At 45.8% G+C, this 25,957-nt stretch overlaps 1 protein-coding gene across 1 annotated transcript; it reads right to left on the bottom strand.

Moving 5' to 3' along the window:
* Positions 1-965: 965 nt before the first annotated feature.
* On the bottom strand, positions 966-4,677 carry LOC123159389 (probable inactive nicotinamidase At3g16190). Its single transcript, XM_044577215.1, has 5 exons — positions 4,372-4,677; positions 4,115-4,234; positions 2,866-3,097; positions 2,369-2,485; positions 966-1,205 (listed from the first exon to the last, which is right to left on the bottom strand). The coding sequence occupies exons 1-5, from the start codon at positions 4,579-4,581 to the stop codon at positions 1,141-1,143; spliced, it is 744 nt and encodes a 247-aa protein (XP_044433150.1). The 5' UTR covers positions 4,582-4,677; the 3' UTR covers positions 966-1,140.
* Between the last annotated feature and the right edge of the window lie 21,280 nt (positions 4,678-25,957).

The following is a 25,957-nucleotide window of genomic DNA, read 5'->3' as shown; positions in this document are numbered from 1 at the left end:
GCGCGGCTAGCGACAAGGCGACGCGCGCGGCTTGGAATTGCAGCTGGCGGCGACTTAGCGACAAGGCGACGTGCGCGGCTGGAGTTTGGAGCGATGGATCGGGGCTAGCTACGTGCAAGCCATGGATCGGGGCTAGCTAGCTACGCGCGCGGCTGGCGACGACGACGACGACGACAGCGACGCCTGATCGATCCGTGTCCGGTCGAGCAGGTCTCAACTTCTGATCTTGTCCGATAATCTAGGTGGCTTTCATGTATCGATCGAGACGACCTCAACCTAATGTTGCGTGGCCTTGGTATTCAAATCGTATCTCTCGAGTTTCAGCTATGTTTGCCTGAAATTGTATTGATTAGAGCTTTCTAGTCCTCTTCTACCTCTGTTGCTGCACGATGTGTAATTGATGAGAAATATAAGAGCGTTTAGATCAGTAAAGACTGTAAAGTAGTGATCTAAACGCTCTTATATTTATTTACAAAGGGAGTACTAGCTAGCTCTTAATCACAACTCACGAGACAACAGTGCTAGAAAAAAAATCACAGCGTTTATAAGAATGCAAAAGTAGCTATGCAACCATTGCAATAGTTACCAAAATTGAAGACTGATCTACATCACGGTGCAGACCTGAAGTCTCTAACCGTTCCTAGTACATAGACAAGCAATGGAAAACGAAGAGACTTTTCCAGGAACCTCTTAAACTGAAAAATCGACATGCCGGAGATCTGATGTGATGCACACATCGCACGCGATTACTCAACCATTGCAACTGATGTGCATTCATATGCAAATGATTGTACACATTCACATCTAACTGGCATCTCAAACCATCCGTTCTCCAAAAGACCAAAAAATTCTACAACCTGAACACCTTCCAATCACCCTGTTTTGGGTCTGGAGTTGGCTTCTACCGCATATATACTACATGCCTAAAGTCTTCCACATATAAAGGGAAACGACATGACAATGTATGATTAACTCTATGTAGGATGCATTAGAAGTCGTATAGATGCAACCTTGCAAATATTAACATAACTACATTTGTCGGGATGAAAAGGGGAGCAAGGAAGTTGTAGCACATTTGTTGCCTCTACTGCACATATGCATGTCACTTCGTGCCAAGAATTAAGTACACCACCCGCAAGCTTAACGGCGCCACTCTTCCAAGGTTGGTGTTTCCACACTGATGGTCTTCATATCTCTGATATTTGCTGCATAACATAAAGTAGCTGCATTAAGTCACCGGTTACATTAAATAATACGAAACAGATTAAAGAGAATCAACAAAATGTTCAATTTCTCTCAACTATCAAAGATGGCAACATTGCATTCAGCAACATGGGTCATAGCTATAGTTGTGTTCTTTACAAAGTAACTTGTAACTTTCTAACTGGGCGATCAAACTGACCCTTTATAAGCATTCACTACATGCAATTTCCAAGGTGCCACATGATTTACATATGCTGATTGGTGTAATAAAGCCAGGTAATAAATCCATGGTGGCCATGAATAAGGATGCAGCACGAGTTCGACTTCTTCAAAATTTAATAATTTTATATGCTGTATAGGGAGTGCTTTTTTGCATGTCCTTCAATTGATACATTTATATGACCATGTAACGGCGGAAAATAAAGGAATACAAGATTTGATGATGTATGAACCCGTCATTCAGTTAACAGTAAATCCCAGGAATCAAAGGCAGCAAACAAAAAACTTTATGAGCAGGAATCAAAGGAACCAAAGTGAACTGTAGATAATAATTTATGAAAGAATTTTGCTACCTGTGTAACTTAGTTTGAACAAAGCATATCACTTGTTGATGATCAAAATGTCCCTTACATGTTCAAACTAATATCATGCAGTTTTGTAACCATGTGTGCCACACGCATGGTGTAATCAGGGCAAGGGTCATGAATTTGGATGCATACCTTATTTTTAAATTTCTAATGCTTTTATGTGGAAACTATATTCAGCTTACATTTCTAGAAATAACTCAAATTTTTCTTTAAGTAAGTTATGTACTGATGCAGATCGACACTTTGAGTGTGTTCTGGGAATAAAGTTCTTTGATTGTGCCACTTAAACAAAGAACAATATGCAATAGGGAAAATCAATTTGACAATCTGACGATACAGACTACGCCTTCAACTGAGTGTAGCTCTTAGTGCATCCCCATGAGAGGAAAGAAAGGATCTTAAAAGGTGAATTTTATTTACATAGAAAACTATCTTTCAAGCTTTCCCTGATTAATGTCAAGAAGTACCATCTCAACATTAGTTTAAACATATGCATAAGGAATCGACAAGTGCCAGCTCCATATGTATTTGACATGGAGAGTAAAATAGAAGGGCTAGTGTGAAGGAAGAATACTCACCCAAATGGATATCTGGCCTAGCAGCAGCTGTTGCATCAATAAGGACAATAACTTTCTCATAGTCCAATTCCACAGCATCGTAGACAGTCTGCCGAATGCAATTTGGCGTTTGAACACCTGAAAATCATCACATATATACAGAACAATAAATGCAGCTGCCCAACTTGACATTGGCCAATTAAGCATAAACAAAGGAATCAATATTTGCTCTAAACAAGGTTTTTCCTACATGTGGTACTGAACTCTACAGCATAAGCAATGGTGTATGTGCAAGGTATAAAAAGATTGCTGCATTGCACAATTCTTCCCTTATGGGATTCACGCTCGTAAGAGCAAAGTTATTGCCACCATATGCATTTTGAAAAGATGAGAAAGGTAAGGAGTCAGAAGAAAGTAATTATACAGTTACACAAAAGAGACGGGCCTTACAGCCACCAATTACCATTCTAACAAAAAAACAGTAACTTTTATATCAGTCGGTGTGTATCAGTGCTTACCAACAATTACCAAGTTCTTTATTCCTTGTGTTTTAAGAACAGAATCCAGGTGCGTCGCAAAGAAAGCACTAAATCTTGTCTTCACCAACTTGTAGTCGCCCTCTTTGATAAAAAGCCCGTCAGCCAGCTCTGCACCTTTCAAACCTTTCACTGTCGGACCCTTCCCTCCAGAGTACAAGTGTCTGCGGAAAAGTTCAACATCTCTTCCAGAAGGGTCATGCTCTCTGACAACCTACATAGTATAGTTCATTCTCGATCAATACCCCGGCTCTAAGAATGGTGAGAGTGCCTAGACATCCAAATTACTAGCCTACTTTCTGAAGCACACGAGTTTGAGAAGAAATAGGGGAAAGTGTGATTACACATACAGAGGTTAGCTTGCAGGTTGCAATATTCATGATCAAATTAGTACCGCAAAGCATGTTTAGCAGAATTGAGAATGGCATGTGCTTCAGTACAACCAATAGGAAACTGATGCATGCCTTGCACATACACCATAATGAAGCAAAAGAAGTCATTCCAAAATTGAAGTGTGCGCTGCATACTACCAGAATTGAGACCATGCTAGCTGGAGTATTCGCTTTGCATCAGATTTTAATTTTTAAAATAACACCACACCATTACAAACATCTGACAACACTCAAATTTCTACTTTATCTAGAAAGAAACAAATAAAGCATACCAACTAGTCAACAACCACTACCCTCAAATGCCCTGATTGGAAACTTAGATTAGAGAGAATAATACGACTATCACGTCACGTCGTTATATGTGGCGAAATGTGGAATGCTATCATGTCATTTATTGCCCTACATGAAACAGTAAAACAAAAAGGAAACCAAATCAGGGTAGAGGCCAAAGCGAAATACCTCGACATCTGTCAGCGATTTTATGATTAAACAAGGACAATCACTTTTATGACTAAAAAATGGTGGAGAAGAAATAGTAACATAGGTCCTTGTGCAAAGCAGGATAGACATCAAAAATAGAAAAACAAGTGAGTGGATTCTGGAAAGAGTGAAGGTCTCATGATGCCGCAGACGGTTGTTGAACTTGACAAAGAAAATAGTGCTAGGAGATACATGGGAAATTGCAAGGCTGATGGAATGGGCCCAGCAAAACAGGAACCGTAGTACCATGCCAAGAAGAGATAGAGATTACTTAGAACACGAATTGGAATGGATTGCTCCCAAGAAATCAGAGGCCCGTCTTGCTTGGAGTAGCACTAGAAAAGAGGAACGGAAATTACCCAAACGACGAAGATGCCGCGCTCCCGCGCCACGGCGACGGCCTCAGCGACGGCGGGGACTACGGCCTCGCCGCCGGCGACCAGCATCGGGCTACCCATCGCCGGGTCCACGAAATCCTTCTGCAATAACTCACAAGCAGGTAGGTCAGGTGACCCACCAAACAAGAAGCCCCCCCACAAAAACTGGATTCTTTCATCATAACAAAAGGAAAGGGGGGGAGGGGAACGGCCCGGGTCGAGAAACGGAGAGCGCGCACCTGCATGTCGATGATGAGCATGGCCGTCTCGCTCCACTTGCCGGCGGCCGCCATGGTTCGGTGCGAGCGCGGGCTGAAGGCGCCGGTCGGGATCCGGGGGATTATGCTGCCGCCGCCGGAGAGCCAGCGCTTGAGGTAGTGGAGGAGGAACTTGTCGAGGGAGAGGAGCAGCACCAGCAGGCACGACAGCAGCGCCAGATGCGAGGGCATAAATCACATCCACGAATCTTCCTCCTTTTTCTTTTATAAAAATCTCAGTACAGGAGCACTGTTTCAGTGATTTTGTGGTGTTCCGTGGGGAAGAAATTCGGAGTTCTCAAAAGAAAAAAGCGGAGAGGAGTTTGGACGCGTGGGAGGGAGAGGGTTTGGTTGGAGAGTGGGTGCGGGCCGGTCGCTGCAGAGAGGTTTGACGCTGGTCGTGGAAAAAGGGAAAAAGGATACCAGAGCATCTCCAACAGCCTCACATTCCTTGATAAAATTAGTAAGTAATTATGTACGTGAAATGAACATTAAATTTAGATAAGATATTAATTGTAGACTATTTATAAATTAATAGTAGGTAAGACATAAATTGCATTTAAATGTAGAATATTCCCTGAATAAATATTAGGTAGGATATAATTTGTTGGTTAATGTTGACTTTGATGTTAGGCATGATATTACTTAGCGAAGGGTGTTAAACATATTTAACGCTGAACATTGGAACATATAGACTTTTTAGGGTTAACAGGTAGACATTTGAATATACAATTAGTGGAGTATGTGGTAAAATGGGTGATATTTATTGGATCTTCGCAACTCGCTCATTTTATTTTGATGATATAGATGCACGTACTGAAAGATTTAGGGAAAAAAGCTGCTTCAACATACTCCCAATTTCAACAAATTATCGGGCGTCCCAATAATGAGACTTTTGCTATGAGAATGATGGGAAGAAAATTTATATATAGCGTGTTCATCCACATAGATATGAATAACGACTCTGAAGATTTCTTGAAGCTCATCGACAGATTGAAAACCGCGCGTGGCATGGACAAAACTTTGTGATGACCTTTTTGAGCATCTGTGGACATTCCATGGGGCAATAAACTTCTTCATGTTATGTTTTACTTTAAATGATTTGAACCATATGTTATGTTTACTTTAAGTATTTGGACCATTTGTTATGTTTTAATTTAATTTAATTTCGAATGCAGTTTCATAAATTATGGATTTGGAATGATGTCCAGTTATGTGTGTATGAAATATCATTATTTGAATTATTATGGTGACAGAATAGAAATGCATATGTTGTTTGTATCTAAATTCATAACACTGAGTTTGGATGTCTCCATTGGAGCCCAGGAAATGGATTTCGTAATCATCTGGGGTCAATACAGATGTTTGGCTGGACACTGAATTCGTACTGGAAATGAACGAGCAATTCAGGCCCATTTTTGCTCCCGTGAAAATCTCCCTCCCACGTTTCGAAGGGGTGGCGCTCTAAATTGGCCCGAAATCGCTATCTCCCGCAAAATGTGTCGCTTCAGCCCACGAAACAGAAACAGGAGGCAGCGAAGGGGAACAGGAGGGGCGAACTCGAGCGCTGACCTAGGTCGTGGCGGCGGCGACCTAGCAACAGCTGGCGGTGGCGACCACCACGGCTACCGGCGGCGGCCGATAACCCACAAGTATAGGAGATCGCAACAGTTTTTGAGGGTAGAGTATTCAACCCAAATTTATTGATTCGACATAAGGGGAGCCAAAGGATATTCTCAAGTATTAGCAGCTGAGTTGTCAATTCAACCACACCTGAAAGACTTAATATCTGCAGCAAAGTGTTTAATAGCAAAGTAGTATGATAGTAACGGTAACAGTAGCAGTTTTATAGTAATCGTAACGGTGGCAACGGAGAAGTAATTAAGCAAAGTTCAATATGTGAAAAGCTCGTAGGCAATGGATCAATGATGGATCATTATGTCGGATGCAATTCATCATGCAATAGTTATAACATAGGGTGACACAGAACTAGCTCCAGTTCATCAATGTAATGTAGGCATGTATTCCGAATATAGTCATACGTGCTTATGGAAAAGAACTTGCATGACATCTTTTGTCCTACCCTCCCGTGGCAGCGGGATCCTATTGGAAACTAAGGGATATTAAGGCCTCCTTTTAATAGAGTACCAGACCAAAGCATTAGCACTTAGTGAATACATGAACTCCTCAAACTACGGTCATCACCGAGAGTGGTCCCAATTAATGTCACTTCGGGGTTGCCGGATCATAACAAATAGTAGGTGACTATTGACTTGCAAGATAGGATCAAGAACTCACATATATTCATGAAAACATAATAGGTTCATATCCAAAATCATGGCACTCGGGCCCTAGTGACAAGCATTAAGCATGGCAAAGTCATAGCAACATCAATCTTAGAACATAATGGATACTAGGGATGAAACCCTAACAAAACTAACTCGATTACATGGTAAATCTCATCCAACCCATCACCGTCCAGCAAGCCTATGATGGGATTACTCACGCACGGCGGTGAGCATCATGAAATTGGTGATGGAGGATGGTTGATGATGACGATGGCGACGGATTCCCCTCTCCGGAGCCCCGAACGGACTCCAGATCAGCCGTCCCGAGGAAGATTAGGGCTTGGCGGCGGCCCCGTATTGTAAAACGCGATGAATCCTTCTCTTTGATTTTTTTTCTCCCCGAACGTGAATATATGGAGTTGGAGTTGAGGTCGGTGGAGGTCCAGGGGGCCCACGAGGCAGGGGCGCCCCCCAGGGGGTGGGTGCGCCCTGCACCCTCGTGGACAGAGTGTGGGCCCCCTTATGCTGATTCTTTCGCCAATATTTTTTATTAATTCCAAAACGTGTCTCTATGGATTTTCAGGTCATTATGAGAACTTTTATTTCTGCACAAAAATAACACCATGGCAATTTTGCTGAAAACAGCGTCAGTCCGGGTTAGTTCCATTCAAATCATGCAAGTTAGAGTCCAAAACAAGGGCAAAAGTGTTTGGAAAAGTAGATACATTGGAGACGTATCAACTCCGCCAAGCTTAAACCCTTGCTTGTCCTCAAGCAATTCAGTTGACAAACTGAAAGTGATAAAGAAAAACTTTTACAAACTCTGTTTGATCTTGTTGTTGCAAATATGTAAAGCCAGCATTCAAGTTTTCAGCAAAGATTATGAACTAACCATATTCACAATAATACTTAGGTCTCACGTTTACTGATATCAATGGCATAATCAACTAGCGAGCAATAATAATAAATCTCGGATGACAACACTTTCTCAAAACAATCATAATATGATATAACAAGATGGTATCTCGCTAGCCGTTTCTGAGACCGCAAAACATAAATGCAGAGCACCCCTGAATATTAAGGACTGACTAAACATTGTAATTCATGGCAAAAGAGATCCAGTCACAGTCATATTCAATGTAAATTAATAGCAATGCATGCAAATGACAGCGGTGCTCACCAACTGGTGCTTTTTAATGAGAAGATGATGACTCAACATAAAAGTAAATAGATAGGCCCTTCGCAAAGGGAAGCAGGGATTTGCAGAGGTGATAAATAATATTTTGAGTGGCATACTTTCATTGTCAACATAACAACCAAGAGATCTCCAATATCTTCCATGCTACATACATTATAGGCGGTTCCCAAACAGAATGGTAGAGTTTATACTCCCCCACCACCAACGAGCATCAATCCATGGCTGGCCCGAAACAACGGGTGCCGTCCAACTAACAAGAATCTTGGGGGAGTTTTGTTTTGCATTTATTTTTGATTTGATTTGAGCATGGGACTGGGCATCCTGGTTACCGGCCATTTTCTCGTTAATGATGAGTGGAGTCCACTCATCGTGAGAATAACCCACCTAGCATGGAAGATATAGACAACCTAGTTGATACATGAGCTATTCGAGCATACAAAACAGAATTTCATTTGAAGGTTTAGAGTTTGGCACATACAAATTTACTTGGAATGGCAGGTAAATACCGCATAGAGGAAGGTATGGTGGACTCATATGGAATAACTTTGGGGTTTATGGAAGTGGATGCACAAGCAGTATTCCCGCTTACTACAAGTGAAGGCTAGAAAGAGACTGGGAAGCGACCAACTAGAGAGCGACAACAGTCATGAACATGCATTGAGATTAACCAACAATGAGTGCAAGCATGAGTAGGATATAAATCACCATGAACATACATATCGTGGAGGCTATGCTGATTTTATTTCAACTACATGCGTGAACATGTGCCAAGTCAAGCTGCTCGAATCATTCAAAGGAGGATACCACCCTATCATACCACATCACAACCGTTTTAATAGCATGTTGGCACGCAAGATAAACCATTATAAACTCCTAGATAATTAAGCATGGCATGAGCAACTATAATCTCTAATTGTCATTGCAAACATGTTTCATTCATAATAGGCTGAATCAGGAACGATGAACTAATCATATTTACAAAAACAAGATAGGTCAAGTTCATACCAGCTTCTCTCATCTCAATCAATCCATCATATATCGTCATTATTGCCTTTCACTTGCATGACCGAACGGTGTGGATAATAATAATAGTGCACGTGCATTGGACTAAGCTGGAATCTGCAAGCATTTTATACGAAGGAGAAGATAAGGTAATATGGGATCTTGGTTAGATCAACAATAATGCATATGAGAGCCACTCAACATTTTCGTCGTGGCCTTCTCCTCTCAAACCCCAAAGAAAAGAAAAGCAATAAAACTAACTACACGGGAAAGCTCCCAACAAGCAAAAGAAGAACGGGAAATCTTTTTGGGTTTTTCTTTTAATATTACTACTACAGGCATGGAAAGTAAACTAGCTGAAGGCTACAACTATTTTTTTTGGTTTTCCTTAAGGTTCTTAAACACACAAGAAGAAAGCAAGAAAAGAAAATAAACTAGCATGGATAGTACAATGAAAAAGTATCAGCACCGACAACTAGAATGAGTGTGTGAACATGAATGTAATGTCGGTGAGAAATACGTACTCCCCCAAGCTTAGGCTTTTGGCCTAAGTTGGTCTACGCCCATGGATCGAAGCTACCCTTTCCAGTTTTGTAAGTGCATCTAGTGCCACCCCTAGTTGGTTTTGGAGTATTGATGGCAAACTTGGTTGAGGGACTAATGTGTTTGTGAGAATTGAAGGATAACACAGGTAGTAGTCCCATATTGATTCGGTTTACCTACCAGAGATGACCCCTAAAAATGTGTGAAGACATTGAAGACAATGGTGGTCTGTGAAGACATTCACATTGAAGACTATGACATGAGAAGACATCGTGTGAAGACTATGAAGTGCGAAGACATAGTTGTTTCGTAGTTTCCTTTTTCTTCTTTGTTGAGTCATACGAACCACCGTACTGTTAAGTGGGGTCGAAGTGAACTAAGTCAGAGTGACTGAAGTGATGCTCAACCAAATCCTATGTATTCGAGCGAAGACAATGAGAGAAAATCTTATCCAGAGCCGGATGAGTCAGCTTTACTTGTAGCCCAAGTCAAGCTGCCGCATGTGTTTGAAATCTAACCATTGGACATGTGTCAGTTCCTTAGTGACCCAGGGTCATTTTGGACAAATCAGGTCGGGTTGCCTCCTTGCTATAAATAGCCCACCCCCTACACCATAAATTGGTGGCTGCTTAGAGTTAGTGCACGGCTTTTGTCATTTGAGAGAAACCCACCTCCGAACCCTTTGAGAGAGAATCCTTGCGAGGACAATGCCCAAAACACCCAGAGCCAAAGAGTGTTAGGCATCATTGAAGGCTTTCTTTCCGCGTGATCTGAAGTATTATTACACTTGAGGACTGTGAATCCTCCAGCCGGTTAGGTGTCGCGTTCTGAGCATCCAAGAGTCATTGTGGATTGCCGATGAACGAAGTCTGTGAAGGTTTGGAAGTCTCCCTTGAAGACTTACCAGAGTGATTGGGTGAGGACTAAGTGTTCTTAGCTCAAGGGGAATAAGGTGAAGACACGGTCTTCTGAGTTGAATCTCAGCCTCCCTAACCAGACGTACAGTTGGCACAAAAACTAGAACTGGTCCAACAAACCCCTTGTCCTCTCTGAGCAACTGGTTTTATCCTACCTCTCTCACCTTACTTACAGTTTGTCTTCGTGAAGTCTTTTCCTACTAGCCTTATCTGTTTGACTTCACTGTGTGAAGACTGTTATATGTTTGGCTTCATACTATCTTCCATCCTGATCCAATCTACCTAGCTGCTTGTAGTCTTCGTGCTTTCACTTCATTGCTTACTTGACTATGGCTTGTCTAGTGTAGTCTACCTTCCGCTACATATCAATAGGGTCATTTCTATCGTTTGTCTTTGAAACACCCGTGTTTTGAAGACTTTCATAAAAATCGCATATTCACCCCCCGCTCTATTCGAATACTAGCACTTTCAATTGGTATCAGAGCAAGGTGCTCCCTTGTTTTGTGTGATTCGGTTTAACCACCTGGAGTTTAGCTATGTCGACTGCAGGGATAATCAAAGTGTCTATTGCGTGCCCTATTTCAATGGCACTGATTACCCCTACTGGAAGAATAAGATGCGCATGCATCTTGACGCCATTGATGTTGATCTCTGGCATGTCGTCAAGAACGGTGTTCCCAAGACTGGTGAAGGTGTCACTCCTGCTGATGTCAAGAAGTTCGTGCAAGTAGACTCAACTACCAAGAAAATTGTCTGTGGTCATCTGACCAAGGGGCAGTATGGTTGTGTGAGTGCTCTGGAAACTGCAAAGCTGGTCTGGGACTGGCTCTCCAAGGACAATGAAGGCGTCTCAACACAAAGATATTCAAGGATCAGTGTTCTTAGCAATCTCTTCAACCGCTTCAAGAGAAATGACAATGAGAATGTCTAGCTCACATTTGATCGCCTCACTGATATCACCAATGAGCTTCATGCACTCGGCACCACTGAGAACACCAAGCACGAAATCGTAAAGACACTTCTGAGATCTCTCGACAGCTCATTTGACACCCTGGCCCTGATGATTCAAGAGCGCCCTGACTTCAAGACTCTCGATCCATCTGACATAATTGAGAGGCTCAACACACATGAGTGCCAGCTATCTGAGAAAAAAGATATCTATGGTCCCAACTATGGTCGTGCTCACACTTTGGAGGCAGAGGTGGAGTCCGAGGAGGAATCTGATTCTGGAGTGGCAAGCTTGGCTCTAGCTTATGCATACGTCGCCAAGTCCATCTTCAACACTAAAGACAATGGCCTCGTTGAGGGTGTCCTGGATAAGGGGGTATCCGAACAGCCGGACTATATTCATCGTCCGGACTATAGAAGCGTCAAGATACAAGACTCAAGACTTTGGCTCGTGTCCGGATGGGACTCTTCTTTGCATGGAAGACAAGCTTGGCGATCCGGATATTATGTTTCCTTCCTTGTAACCGAGTCCATGTAAACCCTAGCTCTCCGGTGTCTATATAAACCGGAGAGGACGGTCCTTAGAAGGCCGATCACGTTTACAATCATACCATCATAGGCTAGCTCTTAGGGTTTAGCCTCTACGATCTCGTGGTAGATCAACTCTTGTATTCCACATATCTTCAATATTAATCAAGCAGGAAGTAGGGTTTTACCTCCATCGAGAGGGCCCGAACCTGGGTAAACATTGTGTCCCTTGCTTCCTATTATCGTCAGCCTAAGACGCACAGATCGGGACCCCCTACCTGAGATCCGCCGGTTTTGACATCGACATTGGTGCTTTCATTGAGAGTTCCTCTATGTCGTTGCTTCGAGGCTTGATGGCGTCCTCAATCATCAACAACGCAGTCTAGGGTGAGATTTTTCTCCCCGGACAGATCTTTGTGTTCAGCGGCTTCGCACTCCGGGCCAATTCGCTTGGCCAGTTGGAGCAGATCGATAGCTTCGCCCCTGGCCGCCAGATCAGGTTCGGAAACTTGATCTACATGGCAGACATCCGCGGAGACTTGATCTTCGGCGGATTCGAGCCTGTGCCAGGAGTGCCGGACAGTCACAACGAGCACGGCCTAGACCTGCAGTCGGGCAATACTCGGGACATCATCCCCGAAGCAGCCCTGGATCTACATCTAGAGCAGGTTGCGTTGCCTACGGACGGAGGGCTAGACCCCGCCCCACGGGCCGCACACTCGTCAGTGGTGGAGCCGAACATAGGTCCCACCTCTGTGGAGGCCTATTACCCTGGGCCCCCGGACTCATATCCGGCTGTTGGCCCCGGTCCGCCCGCTCTTGAGCCCGCCGAGCCAGACTGGGCTTCGGTAATGGAGTTTACAGCTGCAGACATCTTTCAGCACTCGCCCTTTGGCAACATGCTGAACTTAGTAAGGTCTCTCTCTTTGTCAGGAGACTCTGGGTCGAACTATGTCCGACCCGAGTGGGAAGCAGGCGAGGAAGGAATTCGATGCCCACCCACCACCCACTTCATTGCCACGATCGAAGATTTAACCGACGTGCATGACTTCGGCTCCGAAGACATCGACGGTATGGACGACGATGCAGGAGAAGCTCCAGAATCCCCGGAGCGCGGGACTGCTACCTGGTCCCACGATATATACATGGTAGATACGCCCAATAAGGACGAGAGTGATAAACCAGAAGATAAAACACTCGGGAAAAAGCCAAAAAGGCGGCGCAGATGCTGCTCAAAGTCTAGCAATGGCAAAAATAGCGACAAGAGCGCAATAAGGGCTGATATACCCGCAAACTCTCAGAGCAATAATCACCACACGAACCCAGCGATGGAGCAGGACGAGCCAGGTCACGCCAAATCAAGTTCGGAGCAAATACCCGATCACAATGATCAGGAGGGACAAGCTCATGATGCCGCCCCAGAACAGGAAGACAGTCCGGACGACGATGCAATCATCATCCCGGACGAACAAGTGGAATGAGACAACCTCCAGAGAAAGCTTATGGCCACCGCAAGAAGTCTAAAAATGCAGAAGCAACGGCTCAAAGCCGCACAGGAAAAGCTCAGCCGAAGATGGAATAAAGTGTTAGACACTGAAGAAAGATATGGCGATGACCGCCATACGAAAAGGTATCCAAAGCGCAAGCTACTTCCAGAGTTCGATGACGCGGCCGTTCCACCAAAAGAAAATTCGACCAAGAAACCAGACGTATCGCTTCACAACCATAACAGTGTGGCTGCGGACACTGCGCACGATCCATGCGAACATCCGGACAAGAAGGTCGGTGCAGCCAGGTCCATATATGGATCTAGAAGACCCATCCTAGCGAGGGACTTTGGTCACCCAAATGCTCATACAAGATAGATACCAGTTCGGAATCAACCCCGAACACAACAACAACAGCCGACTACATGTCACAATGCGCCCAGATACAGAGGGGCTGCTCACCCCCTGTGCTTCACCGAAGAGGGACTGGACCATGAATTCCCACAAGGCTTTGAACCTATGAACATAGAAGCATACGACGGCACGACATACCCAGGGGTCTGGATAGAGGATTTTATCCTGCATATTCACATGGCTCGTGGGGATGACCTCCACGCCATCAAATACCTTCCCCTCAAGTTGAAGGGACCAGCTCGGCACTGGTTGAAAAGCCTTCCCAAAAACTCAATTGGGAGTTGGGAGGAACTCGAAGACGCTTTCAAGGCCAACTTCCAAGGGACTTATGTCCGGCCTCCGGATGCTGACGATCTAAGTCAGATAATCCAACAACCCGGAGAGTCCGCCCGCAAGCTTTGGAACAGATTCCTCACTAAGAAGAATCAAATTGTCGATTGTCTGGAAGCCAAAGCCTTAGCGGCTTTCAAACACAACATCCGTGACGAATGGCTCGCCCGACATCTTGGCCAAGAAAAGCCAAGGACAATGGCAGCCTTAACAAGCCTTATGACCCGCTTTTGCGCGGGTGAGGATAGCTGGCTGGCCCGTAAAGGCACCAGTGACCCCAGCACATCCGAAATAAGGGATGGCAACGGGAAGCCATGGCGTAATAAAAACAAACGCCAAAACAAGGAAGAGAGCCCGGACAACACGACGGTCAACACCGGATTCAGGGGCTCTCGACCTGATCAGCAAAAGAAGCCATTCAAAGGCGGTAAAGATGGACCGTCCGGTCTGAACAAAGTCCTGGACAGACTATGCCAAATTCATGACACCCTGGAGAAACCTGCGAACCACACCCATAGAGAGTGTTGGGTCTTCAAGCAGGCCGGCAAATTAAACACCGAACACAAGGGGAGGGACACACCAAGCAAAGACAAGGATGAGCCTCACCAGCCGAACACTGGGGGACAAAAAAAATTCCCGCCAGAGATTAAAACAGTAAACATGATCCACGCGACTCACACACCCACAAGAAGGCATGAACGCGTGCTCATAGAAGTGCATGATGCAGAGCCCATCGTATCCATGTCCCACTACTGGATGTCCCGTCCGATCTCTTTCGATCACATGAACGGCCGAACTACAATTCGGCAAGGAGGATCACATGCCTTGGTGCTTGACCCAATAATCGACGGATACCATCTCACCCGTGTCCTCATGGATGGCGGCAGCGGTCTCAATTTAATATACGATGACACTATTCGCAGAATGGGGATAGACCCATCCAAAATTAAACAAAGCAACACCACTTCTGAAGGGGTGATACCGGGCGTTGTAGCCCGTGCCAGGGGCTCCGTCGTGCTAGAAGTAATATTCGGCTCCCCAGGCAACTCCAGAAGTGAAGAGCTGCTCTTCACTGTCACACCCTTCCGAAGCAGCTATCACGCATTGCTAGGAAGAACGGCCTTCGCCCGCTTCAACGCATTGCCACACTATGGCCACCTTACAATCAAGATGCCTGGTCCCCGTGGTGTCATCACCGTTAGCGGAATCATAGAGCGCCCTTCACGCGCAGAGGAGTACGCGACGGCCCTGGCGGCCGGACTATAAGCAGCCTCCAGTATTAGAAAACATGACCGGTCATTACGACCACAGACACGGTTAGACGAGTCCGGTCGCCCGGATAAAATTCACACATGGCACCGTATATGTAATCCCATAATGGAAACCAGGGGATGTATATATTTAATACAGCCCCACGCTCGGCTCGACCTTATTGGCAGGCCAATTGCTTACACTTGTATTACTAATCGCATACTTACGTTGCAACTTCCTACAAGTTTTTCTTTTTTTATAGACAACGTTCGCGTGATACCCTTCTAGGATACGCCACAACGGAGACAAAGGCGCAGACGTGCAGCAGGGCCTCGTGCAACATGTTTCTTTTTAGATTAAGCCCCTGTGTAAACCTTTTCTACTGCCTCTTGTTGTTTAAACCATCCCATGGGTTCTATACCCACAGAGGACACTGCCGTTTTTGGCATTCGGCCACAGTAGACTAAATTGCACGTACCTAGGAATAAAGGGCTTACAATAGGCTCTTGTCAGCCTATCTTCTTTTACAAAACACCGAATACCCTCGGGAGTATTCGGTGTCACGAGTTTGGCCGTATATGCATCAGCTCCGAATCATGTCTTGGTCAAATGTTGGGTTTGCCCGGCTCCTGGGTTTGCCGCCTTACATTCCGCTATCATCTGACTAAGGCAAGCCAAAGGAGAACTATTGCGATTGTGCCCTGGTTATTCTGGATGAGCGCCTCAGTAGAGAAAGCCAAAAACTGACCATCATGATATGGTGAGAGACTGTTCAACCACTCGAAGACTCACCGGAATCCCTAAAGATTCCTTCGCATTAACGAAGGGCCGTTTCCCGGCCATGTACACACGCGCCCGTATTCGAATACACGCTAAGGTACCAGGGGCTACATAGTAGCCCCACCATTATACTCCCATGGCTAAGCGAAAGTGTTACAGCTATATAATCCGGTTGCCTAGTTCGACATGCGATCACCTCCTTTATGGACCAAGACGTTGGGTCAAGTGTGATTAAGCACATTTTTTCGTGAACACCCCCGCATTACATGCATGGGGGCTGAAGCCAACAACTGCTATCTTTCAGACTACTTATACATATAAGAAACGGCCGCACAGGGGGGACAATCATACTTTCAGGCAAAAGTATAAACATAGCCTCATAATTAAACTAAACATTGTTCTCTACAATGATTCGACCTATCACTCGAATGACACACCCTTCAAGCACTGCGCCTCTATTAGGCGGGCACCTTCCGTGACTTGCGCCAAGTAGTGCTCGGCCGGATATTGGCCTCCCGCCGGATCCTGGGTCGCTATTACAGTGGCCTCCATATCCGTCCAATAGGCTTTAATGCGGGCCAGTGCCATCTGCGCACCCTCTATGCACGCCGACCTCCTCATGGCGTCAATCCGAGACACGGCTCCAAGGAACTGCTGCACCAAACCAAAATAGCTGTCTGACTTAGGCCCCTTCGGCCAAAGATGGTCTATTACAGACCGCATTGCCAGCCCGGACAGCCTGTGGAGCTCCGCCATAGCAGCCACCTTCTCATTCAGCGGCAGCGGGCGAGTGGGAGCATGGAACTGCGACCAGAAAAGCTTCTCCACTTCTTAATCTCCTTGACCCTCGAAGAACTTGACAGCGTCAGCTGTACTATTCTCCAAGTCCGCATATGCGTCTGCCGGACTCAAGCGCCCCGCCAGGGGAGCATACTTGGGATCCAAGAACTTCGTCCGCAGCAAGTATGAGCCCCCAGCCACGATCTTGTCGTCCTGTTGGAGCTCTTCCCGCATACTCCGGATCTCGGTCCGCATCTTCTTGGCGGCATTAAGTGCCTTGTCCAGCTCGGCCGAACTAGACTTACTCTCCTTTTCGAGGAGTGCGTCCGGTCGGTGGCATTCTTTAACTCCCCAGCCATTTCGGCTACCTTTTCTGCGCTTCGGAGATGAGCAGCCTGTTCGGCTCTCAATTCCTCGCCCGCCTTTAGGGCAGCCGCATTGCTAGCCCGATCTTGTTCCTTGGCTTGAGCAAGCTCCGCCCTCAGGGCCTCCACGGCAGCAGCACCATCTGCAGTGCAACCATATGGCATTAATACTCCGCCCCTCTTACATTTCCCTATACATCATAATAAGGGAAGCTGAGCACATACCCTATGACTCCTCCAGTCGCTTATTCACCAGCGTGATATCGGCATCAATTGATCCGATCTGCCTCCTTAGTTCGGCATCTTCAACAGACTGGTCGGCTGCCGAATCCTGGTATACCTGCGCACATGTACGGCGCATCCATTATTATATGATCCACTGTTTGCCGCCTACGGCAGGCAACCAGAGTCTCAGGGGCTACTATCTATAGGGAGCACACCTAGCGCGTGCTTCATAACCAAAAAGTTGTGAATTTTTTACTACATACCTTAAAGCCTTTGAGCAGGCTTGTAAATGCCTCATTCAAGCCGCTGGTAGCGGATGAAATCTTTGTGAGCACCGTGCTCATTAAGGAGCGGTGCTCCTCCGAGAGCGCGGCTCGCTCCAGACGACCCGTCAGTGCGTCCGGCCGGACACTAAACTGCGCCGGACCCTTCTCATCGCCCCCCGTGGGAGCCAAACACTCCGGGCTTAGGGAGGCTGACGTATTAGCCTCCGGCTTCGGCAAATCCGGACTCCTCCGTGACGACACCTCTGTGTCGCCCGCTTCGTGAAGCGGAGAGGTGGGTGGAGTCTCACTCTCCATCATATCCGGATGAAGGTCCCCCGAAGACGAACTCTGTTGAGAAGAGCTGCTTGTTGGACTACAAAAGACAAACTCCTGGTTATGGATCTTGGAGTAACACCACACTTTTGAATTAATGAATAACTTACGGCTCGGTGGAGAGCTGCCCCCCTGGTGGGCATGACGTGGTGAGGATGCCCGTCGCGGCAAAGCCCTCGGGCAATGTTTTCTTCCCTTGCTTGGGCGTCTCCGCCTCCAAATCTTCGGAGGCGGCCCTCTTCTTCCCGCGTGGGGAGGAGGATTTGACCTCCCCTTTTCGGCTATCCTCCATAGGAGAGGTAGCGATTTCCCCGGTCTGGATGCGTAGCGCATGAAGTTCGGCTTCACTGCCCTTTCCTTCGCCTTTCCCCGAAGGGATTTTGCTGAGTGCCCGGCCCAACATCTTTGCGATAGTGGGACCAGGCGAGCCTTCAGGAAGTGGCGCCTGACACCTAATTCTCTCCGCCTTGTTAAGCCATTCCTGGCCACGGCAGGGTTTTCAGAATAAAGGTTATGATAAATATACACGAAGTATCCAGCTTTGAAGTTACTTACTTGGGCATCTAGGCGATTGCATCTTAGGCCCGCATCCTCGGTGGTGTCCGGACACTTTACTTGAGGTCCAAAGAATAATTTACACATCCCTTTGAGCTTCAGGCCGAAGAAGTGCTTAATAGTCCGCGGACCCTCAGGATTAAATTCCCACATCCGGAGAGGCCGACGTTTGCATGGCAACATCCGTCGGATTAGCATCACTGGTATTATGTTGACAAGATTTTTGTCCCTCTCAATAAGCTCCCGAATGCGATTCTGCAGTTCTGGTACATCGCCAGCAGGCCCATAGTTCCGTCCCACATCGGTCCAAGACGCCAACTGTGATGGAGGGCCTAAGCGGAACTCAGGGGCAGCTGCCCACTTTGTGCCTCTGGGAGCAGTGACATAGAACCATCTCCGTTGCCATACATCAGATACTTCCGGAAAAGAACCCTCTGGCCACGGGGCATCAGCGTTTCTGCTTATTACAGCGCCTCCGCACTCCGCATGTCGCCCCTCGATCATCTTCGGCTTCACATTAAAGGTCTTCAGCCATAAGCCGAAGTGTGGGTTGACGTGGAGGAAGGCCTCGCACATGATAATAAAGGACGAGATGTGGAGGATGGAGTCTGGAGCCAGATCATGGAAATCCAACCCGTAGTAGAACATGTGTCCCCTCACGAAGGGGTCGAGGGTGAGGCCTAGGCCTTGGAGGAAGTGAGGGATAAACACGATGCTCTCGTTGGGCTCCGGCGTGGGGATAACTTGCCCCAGAGTAGGTAGCCTGTGCTGGATATCGGCGGTCAGGTATCCGACCTCCCTAAGCTTCGCAATGTCCTCCTCTTGAATCGAGGAGGCCACCCACTGGCCTGTTGCGTCAGATCCAGACATGTTGGAGGGTCTGGGGTGCTGGAGCTTGGGTTTTGAGTGCTGGAGCTCGAAAGGCAAGGAGGAGCAGGAGAGGTGGTGAAAGGCGTAGGCCTTGACCCCTTTATAAAAGGGATGAATACCAAGAGTCCTCAGCGTGACCGCTTGAGACTTATCTAAAATACACGGAATCATATCAACGGTCGCTGTGGGGTCACATATGCCCATATTAATAAAAAGCCCATATTAAGGGGGGCACGATCTCTGACATGGCAGGACGTGCCAATAAAACCGCCTCGCGACGCGAGTCAAGGTCGAGCAGGAGACGCCGGTTCGTGTTAGACCAGGCCATGATACAAGGGCACGACGTGCAAAGATTGCTAGCAGAAGGAACTTATGCTAGGGTATGTGAAGATCATCTTGCAGAGCTGGACACGATCTACGTGTTCGATAATCATCTTGGAGTATTCGGAGGAGGAACCCGCCTTGCAATGCCGAAGACAAGACTACGCGCCGGACTCATCATCATTGAAGCCTGGTTCAGGGGCTACTAAGGGAGTCCTGGATAAGGGGGTATCCGGACAGCCGGACTATATTCATCGTCCAGACTATAGAAGCATCAAGATACAAGACTCAAGACTTCGGCTTGTGTCCGGATGAGACTCTCCTTTGCGTGGAAGGCAAGCTTGGCGATCCCGATGTTATGTTTCCTTCCTTGTAACCGACTCCATGTAAACCCTAGCTCTCCGGTGTCTATATAAACCGGAGAGGATGGTCCTTAGAAGGCCGATCACATTTACAATCATACCATCATAGGCTAGCTCTTAGGGTTTAGCCTCTACGATCTTGTGGTAGATCAACTCTTGTATTCCACATATCTTCAATATTAATCAAGCATGAAGTAGGGTTTTACCTCCATCGAGAGGGCCCGAGCCTGGGTAAACATTGTCTCCCTTGCTTCCTGTTACCGTCAGCCTAAGACGCACAGATCGGGACCCCCTACCCGAGATCCGCCGGTTTTGACACTGACACTCGTCACCAACGCTGATGCCAAGGATGAGGATGACTCTGCTCCCACCTACTACTTCATGGCACGTGGTGCCAAGGTAAACTCACGTGATGCTTACTTTCAAACATCAAGTGAAGATGACTCTGAATGTGAATCTAAACCTAGCTACAAAACACTTGCTAAAATTGCAACTGAACAACAGAATGCCATGGAACATATTCAAAAACTGTTAGACAAAAGCGATGACCTGTTGGACGCGGAAATGACCCGATCTCAGTCCTTAATTGAAGATATTAAAAATCTTCATGTTAAGTATGAGGAACTTGAAAGTCGTCATGAATCGCTCTCAACCTCTCATGAAAAGCTTTCCTATGATTATCTTCAAAGGAAGCAGGAACTTGAGAAATTGAGATCGGCTCATGAAGATCTTCAAAAGGAAAACGAGTCACTCCGCGATCAACAGATCAGTTCCGCTCAGGAAGGATTTGAACCACAATGTCTAAAATGTATTGAGCGTGGTAATGTTGTCTCTGTTGCTGAATGTTCAACTACTACTACTGTTGCAATATCTTCAATTGCTGATGTGGTAACTAACCCCTCATCTAAGGATACCACTACTATTTCTGATGAGAATGCCAGGTTGAAGTCATTACTTGAGATAGTGAAAGAACATGCGGTGCCCCCATGTTTGGTTTTGGTAATTGATGACAATATCTATGGACTAATGGTTGTCTTGAGTTATATTTGAAGGATTTGTCCATAGGCTTCTCTTGAAGTCCATGTGTTGGTTTCAAGGAGTTTATGAGTTGACCAAGGTGCTATTAAGGAATTATCCAAAGGTTGGTCATGTGAGTGCTAAGCTTATTGCAAGCATGTCTTGAAGAAGAAAATTGTGTGATCATTCATGTTTACCTTCAAGACATCATCCAAATGAAGAGAGTTGGAAAGATTCAAGGTTGATCAAGACTAAGTCAAGAGTGAATCAAGTTGATCAACTCACAAAGCATAGAAGATGTACCGAGAGGGATCAAGTGATCCCATGGTATGGTACATGTCCATGGGCTTGCGTCAAGAGGAAGATATCATACAACCCATGGAAAGGATGACATCAAGTGGTGATCGTCATCAAGATTGCAATGTGCAAGTTCAAGTGGAGCATCACGAAGAGATCAAGTGCTTGAATCTTGCCATCCATTGTGGTGTCAATGGACTTGTGAAGATGTGCTAAAGAGTGGCTCACTCATAGCGGATTATGAGGGAGCAATCATCTAGTCCTCATCGAGCCAACGCAATCAAGAAAGGTGGTCCAACTTGAGGGAGTCAAGATCGTCATCATCTAGCTCAAGTGGACCATGTGCTAGGCAAAGGTTTGCCCTTGATAGGTTTTCTATTTTACCGGTCTCGTGGTGCTAGTTGGGAGACCGGGTTATAGGATCATTTGCCGTACTATCAAGGGGGGCTCTCAAGTTGGTAGCTTGATCGTATCGCTAGTAGAGAGCTCAAACCTTTGCATCCTTGCATCTTGTTTCTTGTTTCTTGTTTGGTTCTCTTTGTGAGTCTTAGAGCATATGGTCATCTTGATCACAAGCTGGAGTTCATCGAAAATGGAGTTCGCATGCGTCTTCTATGATGTTTTCGGTGTTGGAGGTTTTACTGGTCTTATCCGAGGAAGGGTACTCACCATTTTCTTATGGGATTTTTCTAACTTGCTTCTTATTTATATTTCTTTCAAGATTGTGTTAGCCCTTGTCGCTAGCTTTCCAACAAACTTGGTTTCATCGAATTCGGAGTCCGTTTGCAAAAGTTGTGGCAGTTTTGGTGTTCTGAAAAGGCTGCAGTGGTCTACCGCGGATTGGAGCGGATGTAATTTTTTACTACCGCTCCAGAGCGGTACTACCGTGTCTCCTACAGCGGTAGTACCGCTCCGGACCAAAAACCTCGTCCCAAGTCCTGCGGAGGTAGGTACAGAAGTATTTTTTTTAGTACCGCTCGCAAGCAGTAGTACCGCTACCCTTAGCAGTAGTACCGCTACCCCTAGCGGTAGTACCGTGAGGTCAAGCGGTACTACCACTCCGATGGTTCTTCTGGCCTTTTTGCCTCCTCGCTGTTGTGTTTCCAAGGGGTACTACCGCCCTAGCAGTAGTACGGCTCCTTGGAGCGGTAGTACCGCTCTGTGCGGGCTGTGAGCATAAGAGTTAGATTTTTTCCCACCTATAAAAGGGGGTCTTCTTCCCCATTGAACCTTATCCTTCGAGCTCGTGTTCTTTCCCCATTGTTGACCTTCTTCGAGCTTTCTAACTCTCAATCCCTCCATGGATTCTTGCTAGTTTTTGAGGGAAAAGAGAGAGGAGATCTAGATCCACATTTCCACCAATCACTTTCTCCTCTATGTGAGGGGAACCCATTGGATCTAGATCCTGGAGTTCTTGGTGTTCTCCTTCTTGTTCTTCCTCTTATCTTCCTCCCTAGAATTAGTTGCTTTGGTGGGATTTGAGAGAGAAGGATTTGGGCACTCAGTGTGCCCTTGCCATTGCATTTGGTGCATCAGTTTGAGTTCTCCACATGATACGTGGAAGTTACAAGTTGAGAAGCTTATTACTCTTGGGTGCTTGGTACCCTTGAGCTTGTTACTCTTGGGTGTTTGGACACCCTAGAGCTTGTTCCTCTTGGGTGCCTTGGCGCCCTAGACGGTTGGTGGTGTTCGGAGCTCAATCATTGTGGTGTAAAGCTCCGGGCAAGCGTCGGGGTCTCCAATTAGGTTGTGGAGATTGCTCCGAGCAATTTGACGGGTACCGATGACCGCCCCCAAGGGTTGCCAAAAGTGTACGGGTTCGGTGACTGCCCCCAAGGGTCGCCATTTGTACGGGTCCGGTGACCGCCCTCAAGGGTCCCTTAGTGGAATCACGGCATCTTGCATTGTGCGAGGGCGTGAGGAGATTACGGTGGCCCTAGTGGCTTCTTGGGGAGCATTGTGCCTCCACACCGCTCCAAACGGAGATTAGCATCCACAAGGGTGTGAACTTCAGGATACATCATCGTCCCTGCATGCCTCGGTTATCTCTTTCCCGAGCCCTTTACTTATGCACTTTACTTTGTGATAGCCATATTGTTCTTTGTCATATATCTTGCTATCACATAGTTGCTTATCTTGCTTAGCATAAGTTGTTGGTGCACATAGGTGAGCCTAGTTGTTTTAGGTTTTGTGCTTGACAAATTAACCGCTAGGTTTATTCCGCATTTGTTCAAGCCTTAACCATAAATATTTTAAAGCGCCTATTCACCCCCCCCCCTTAGGCGACATCCTCGATCTTTCAATTGGTATCAGAGCCTCGTCTCTCTTTGTTGGGCTTAACCGCCTAGAGAGTAAAGATGTTAACTAGGGGATTAGGATTCTCTGACACTCTTAGTTTTGATGGCACAAATTTTGATGTTTGGGTAATTCGCATGCTTAATCTCTTTAGGGTCATGGACCCAAATTTAGAGCGAATTGTAGATATGTGTTTTTCTCCTCCAAAGGATCCCCAAAGCTTATCTTTACTAGATGAGAAAAACTCTTATCTCAATGCTCAAGCTTCTAATGTGCCTTTCGATGCTTTGAGCAATGTAGTTATACTTGAACTCATGCCATTTCGGGATGCTCATGAGTTGTGGAGAAAGCTTCAAGATAAATATGGTGTGTCCAAGATTTGTAAGGATGTTCGTTCTCCCTCCACCTCCGACCTTGTTGCGTTCTCAACTTCTTGTACTTCACCTAGATGTGGTTTTCCACAAGGTAATGACATGGTGAGTAGTGGTGTTCATTGCAATGATGATAGTGGGCTTATTGTTGATAATCCTTCATCACTTTCTTATTACAATGCTTCATCTTTGGACTTTAGCACTTCGAGCACTCCAAATGTTTCACATGCTTGTGTTGATAGTCCTTGCATATCATGTAGAAATCGCTTGACTAAATCTCATGATGATATGCTTGCTATGTCTTGTTGCCATGATAAAAATGCATCTATTTCCTCGAATTATTGTGCTAACAATGTAGAGGAAACCCAACACTCCATGGAACAAGATGTGGTGTTTAATGGTGCCCCAAGGGATCCTACATCATCATCTATATCTTTTTGCCTTATGGCTAAGGCGTCAAAGGTATCTCCTACTTTGAACCCCAATATGTCTCTTGATGATGATGTTGATGCTAATGATGATGATGATAATGATGAAGAGAATGGTAATGTTACCTCCTTAAAAACTAAGGGGGAAATGATTTTTATAGCTCTTCATAAAAATAAAATTGCTCGTTCCAACTTCATGGAAATAATGTCCATTGCCATTGAAGGCAAGAAATACATTGAGGAGTTGGAAACTCATCTAGAGGAGCATGAGGTCACCATTGAGAAAATGGAAGCTCATGAGCGTGATTACGCAAATGAGATCGCGGAGCTATCTCAAGCTCTTGAACATGAACAAACCACCTCCGAATCTCTTGAGGAGACTTTTGCTCTAGAATTATCTAGAGTGAGTGAATCTCATGATAGAAATCTTGAGGTGGCCAATGATTTGAAAACTAAAAATACTAAACTTTAAGTTGCTCATGCTAGACTCCTTGAGGATTTTGAGCACCTCAAAAATGGCTCAAGGGTCATCAAGGGTGAGCTCATCAAACTCACCGAGTCTCATGCTCAACTTAAAGCTTCTTATTTAAAAGAGCTTGCCAAGTTGCCCCCTCCTATTGTTGTTAATGATGATGCTTGTGCTACTAACTCTATTACTTGTGAAGCATCCATTTTGAAGGAGAATGTTGAGCTACAGGCTCAACTTGAATTGCTATCTAGCAATTCTGGGAAATTGGAAGAAAGCCATGAAAAGCTCTCAAGCTCTCATGATGATCTTCTAGTATCCCATAATGTGCTAAAGATAGCTCATGAGGCCATGATTGCTAAGGTAACATCTAGTGAGCCTCATGTGGATACTAGCACCACTTCTAGTCAAAATACTATATTGCCATGTGCTTGTCCTTGTAATTCATCTACTCACAATGTTGGTGCATCTTGTGATGAATTGCTTTCCTTGCCTTGTTGCTCTAACGATGAAGCTTATACTTCCTCTAGTACTTGTGTTGAGACTAACCATGTATAGGAAATCAAAGAGCTCAAGGCCCAAGTCACTTCTTTGAAGAAAGACTTGAAAAAGAGCCATGAAGGGAAATCCACACTCAACAATATCTTAAGTGTGCAAAAATCCCCCAATGACAAAGGTGGACTGGTATTCAACTCCAATAAGAAGAAGTCCAAGAGCAACAAGAAGAAGGGCAAAAACAAGTCAAGAATTCGGGCAAGACTATTTGCTCCAAGTGCAAAACTGAAGGGCATCATGTTAGATATTGCCCATTGAAGAAGAATGCCATTGGTGACAAGCAACAAGGGAAGAGGCCACAAGTTCAATCTCATGCTCAACCTCAAGTTGAAGAAAGGCCACTTCCCAAGAAGACTCAAGTTAATGCCTCTCTTGT

Source organism: Triticum aestivum, chromosome 7B (assembly GCF_018294505.1).
Source record: "Triticum aestivum cultivar Chinese Spring chromosome 7B, IWGSC CS RefSeq v2.1, whole genome shotgun sequence".
NCBI classification, from domain to species: domain Eukaryota; kingdom Viridiplantae; phylum Streptophyta; class Magnoliopsida; order Poales; family Poaceae; genus Triticum; species Triticum aestivum.
Note: the sequence above shows the minus strand (reverse complement) of the source record. Positions and strands in the feature narration are given on the sequence as shown.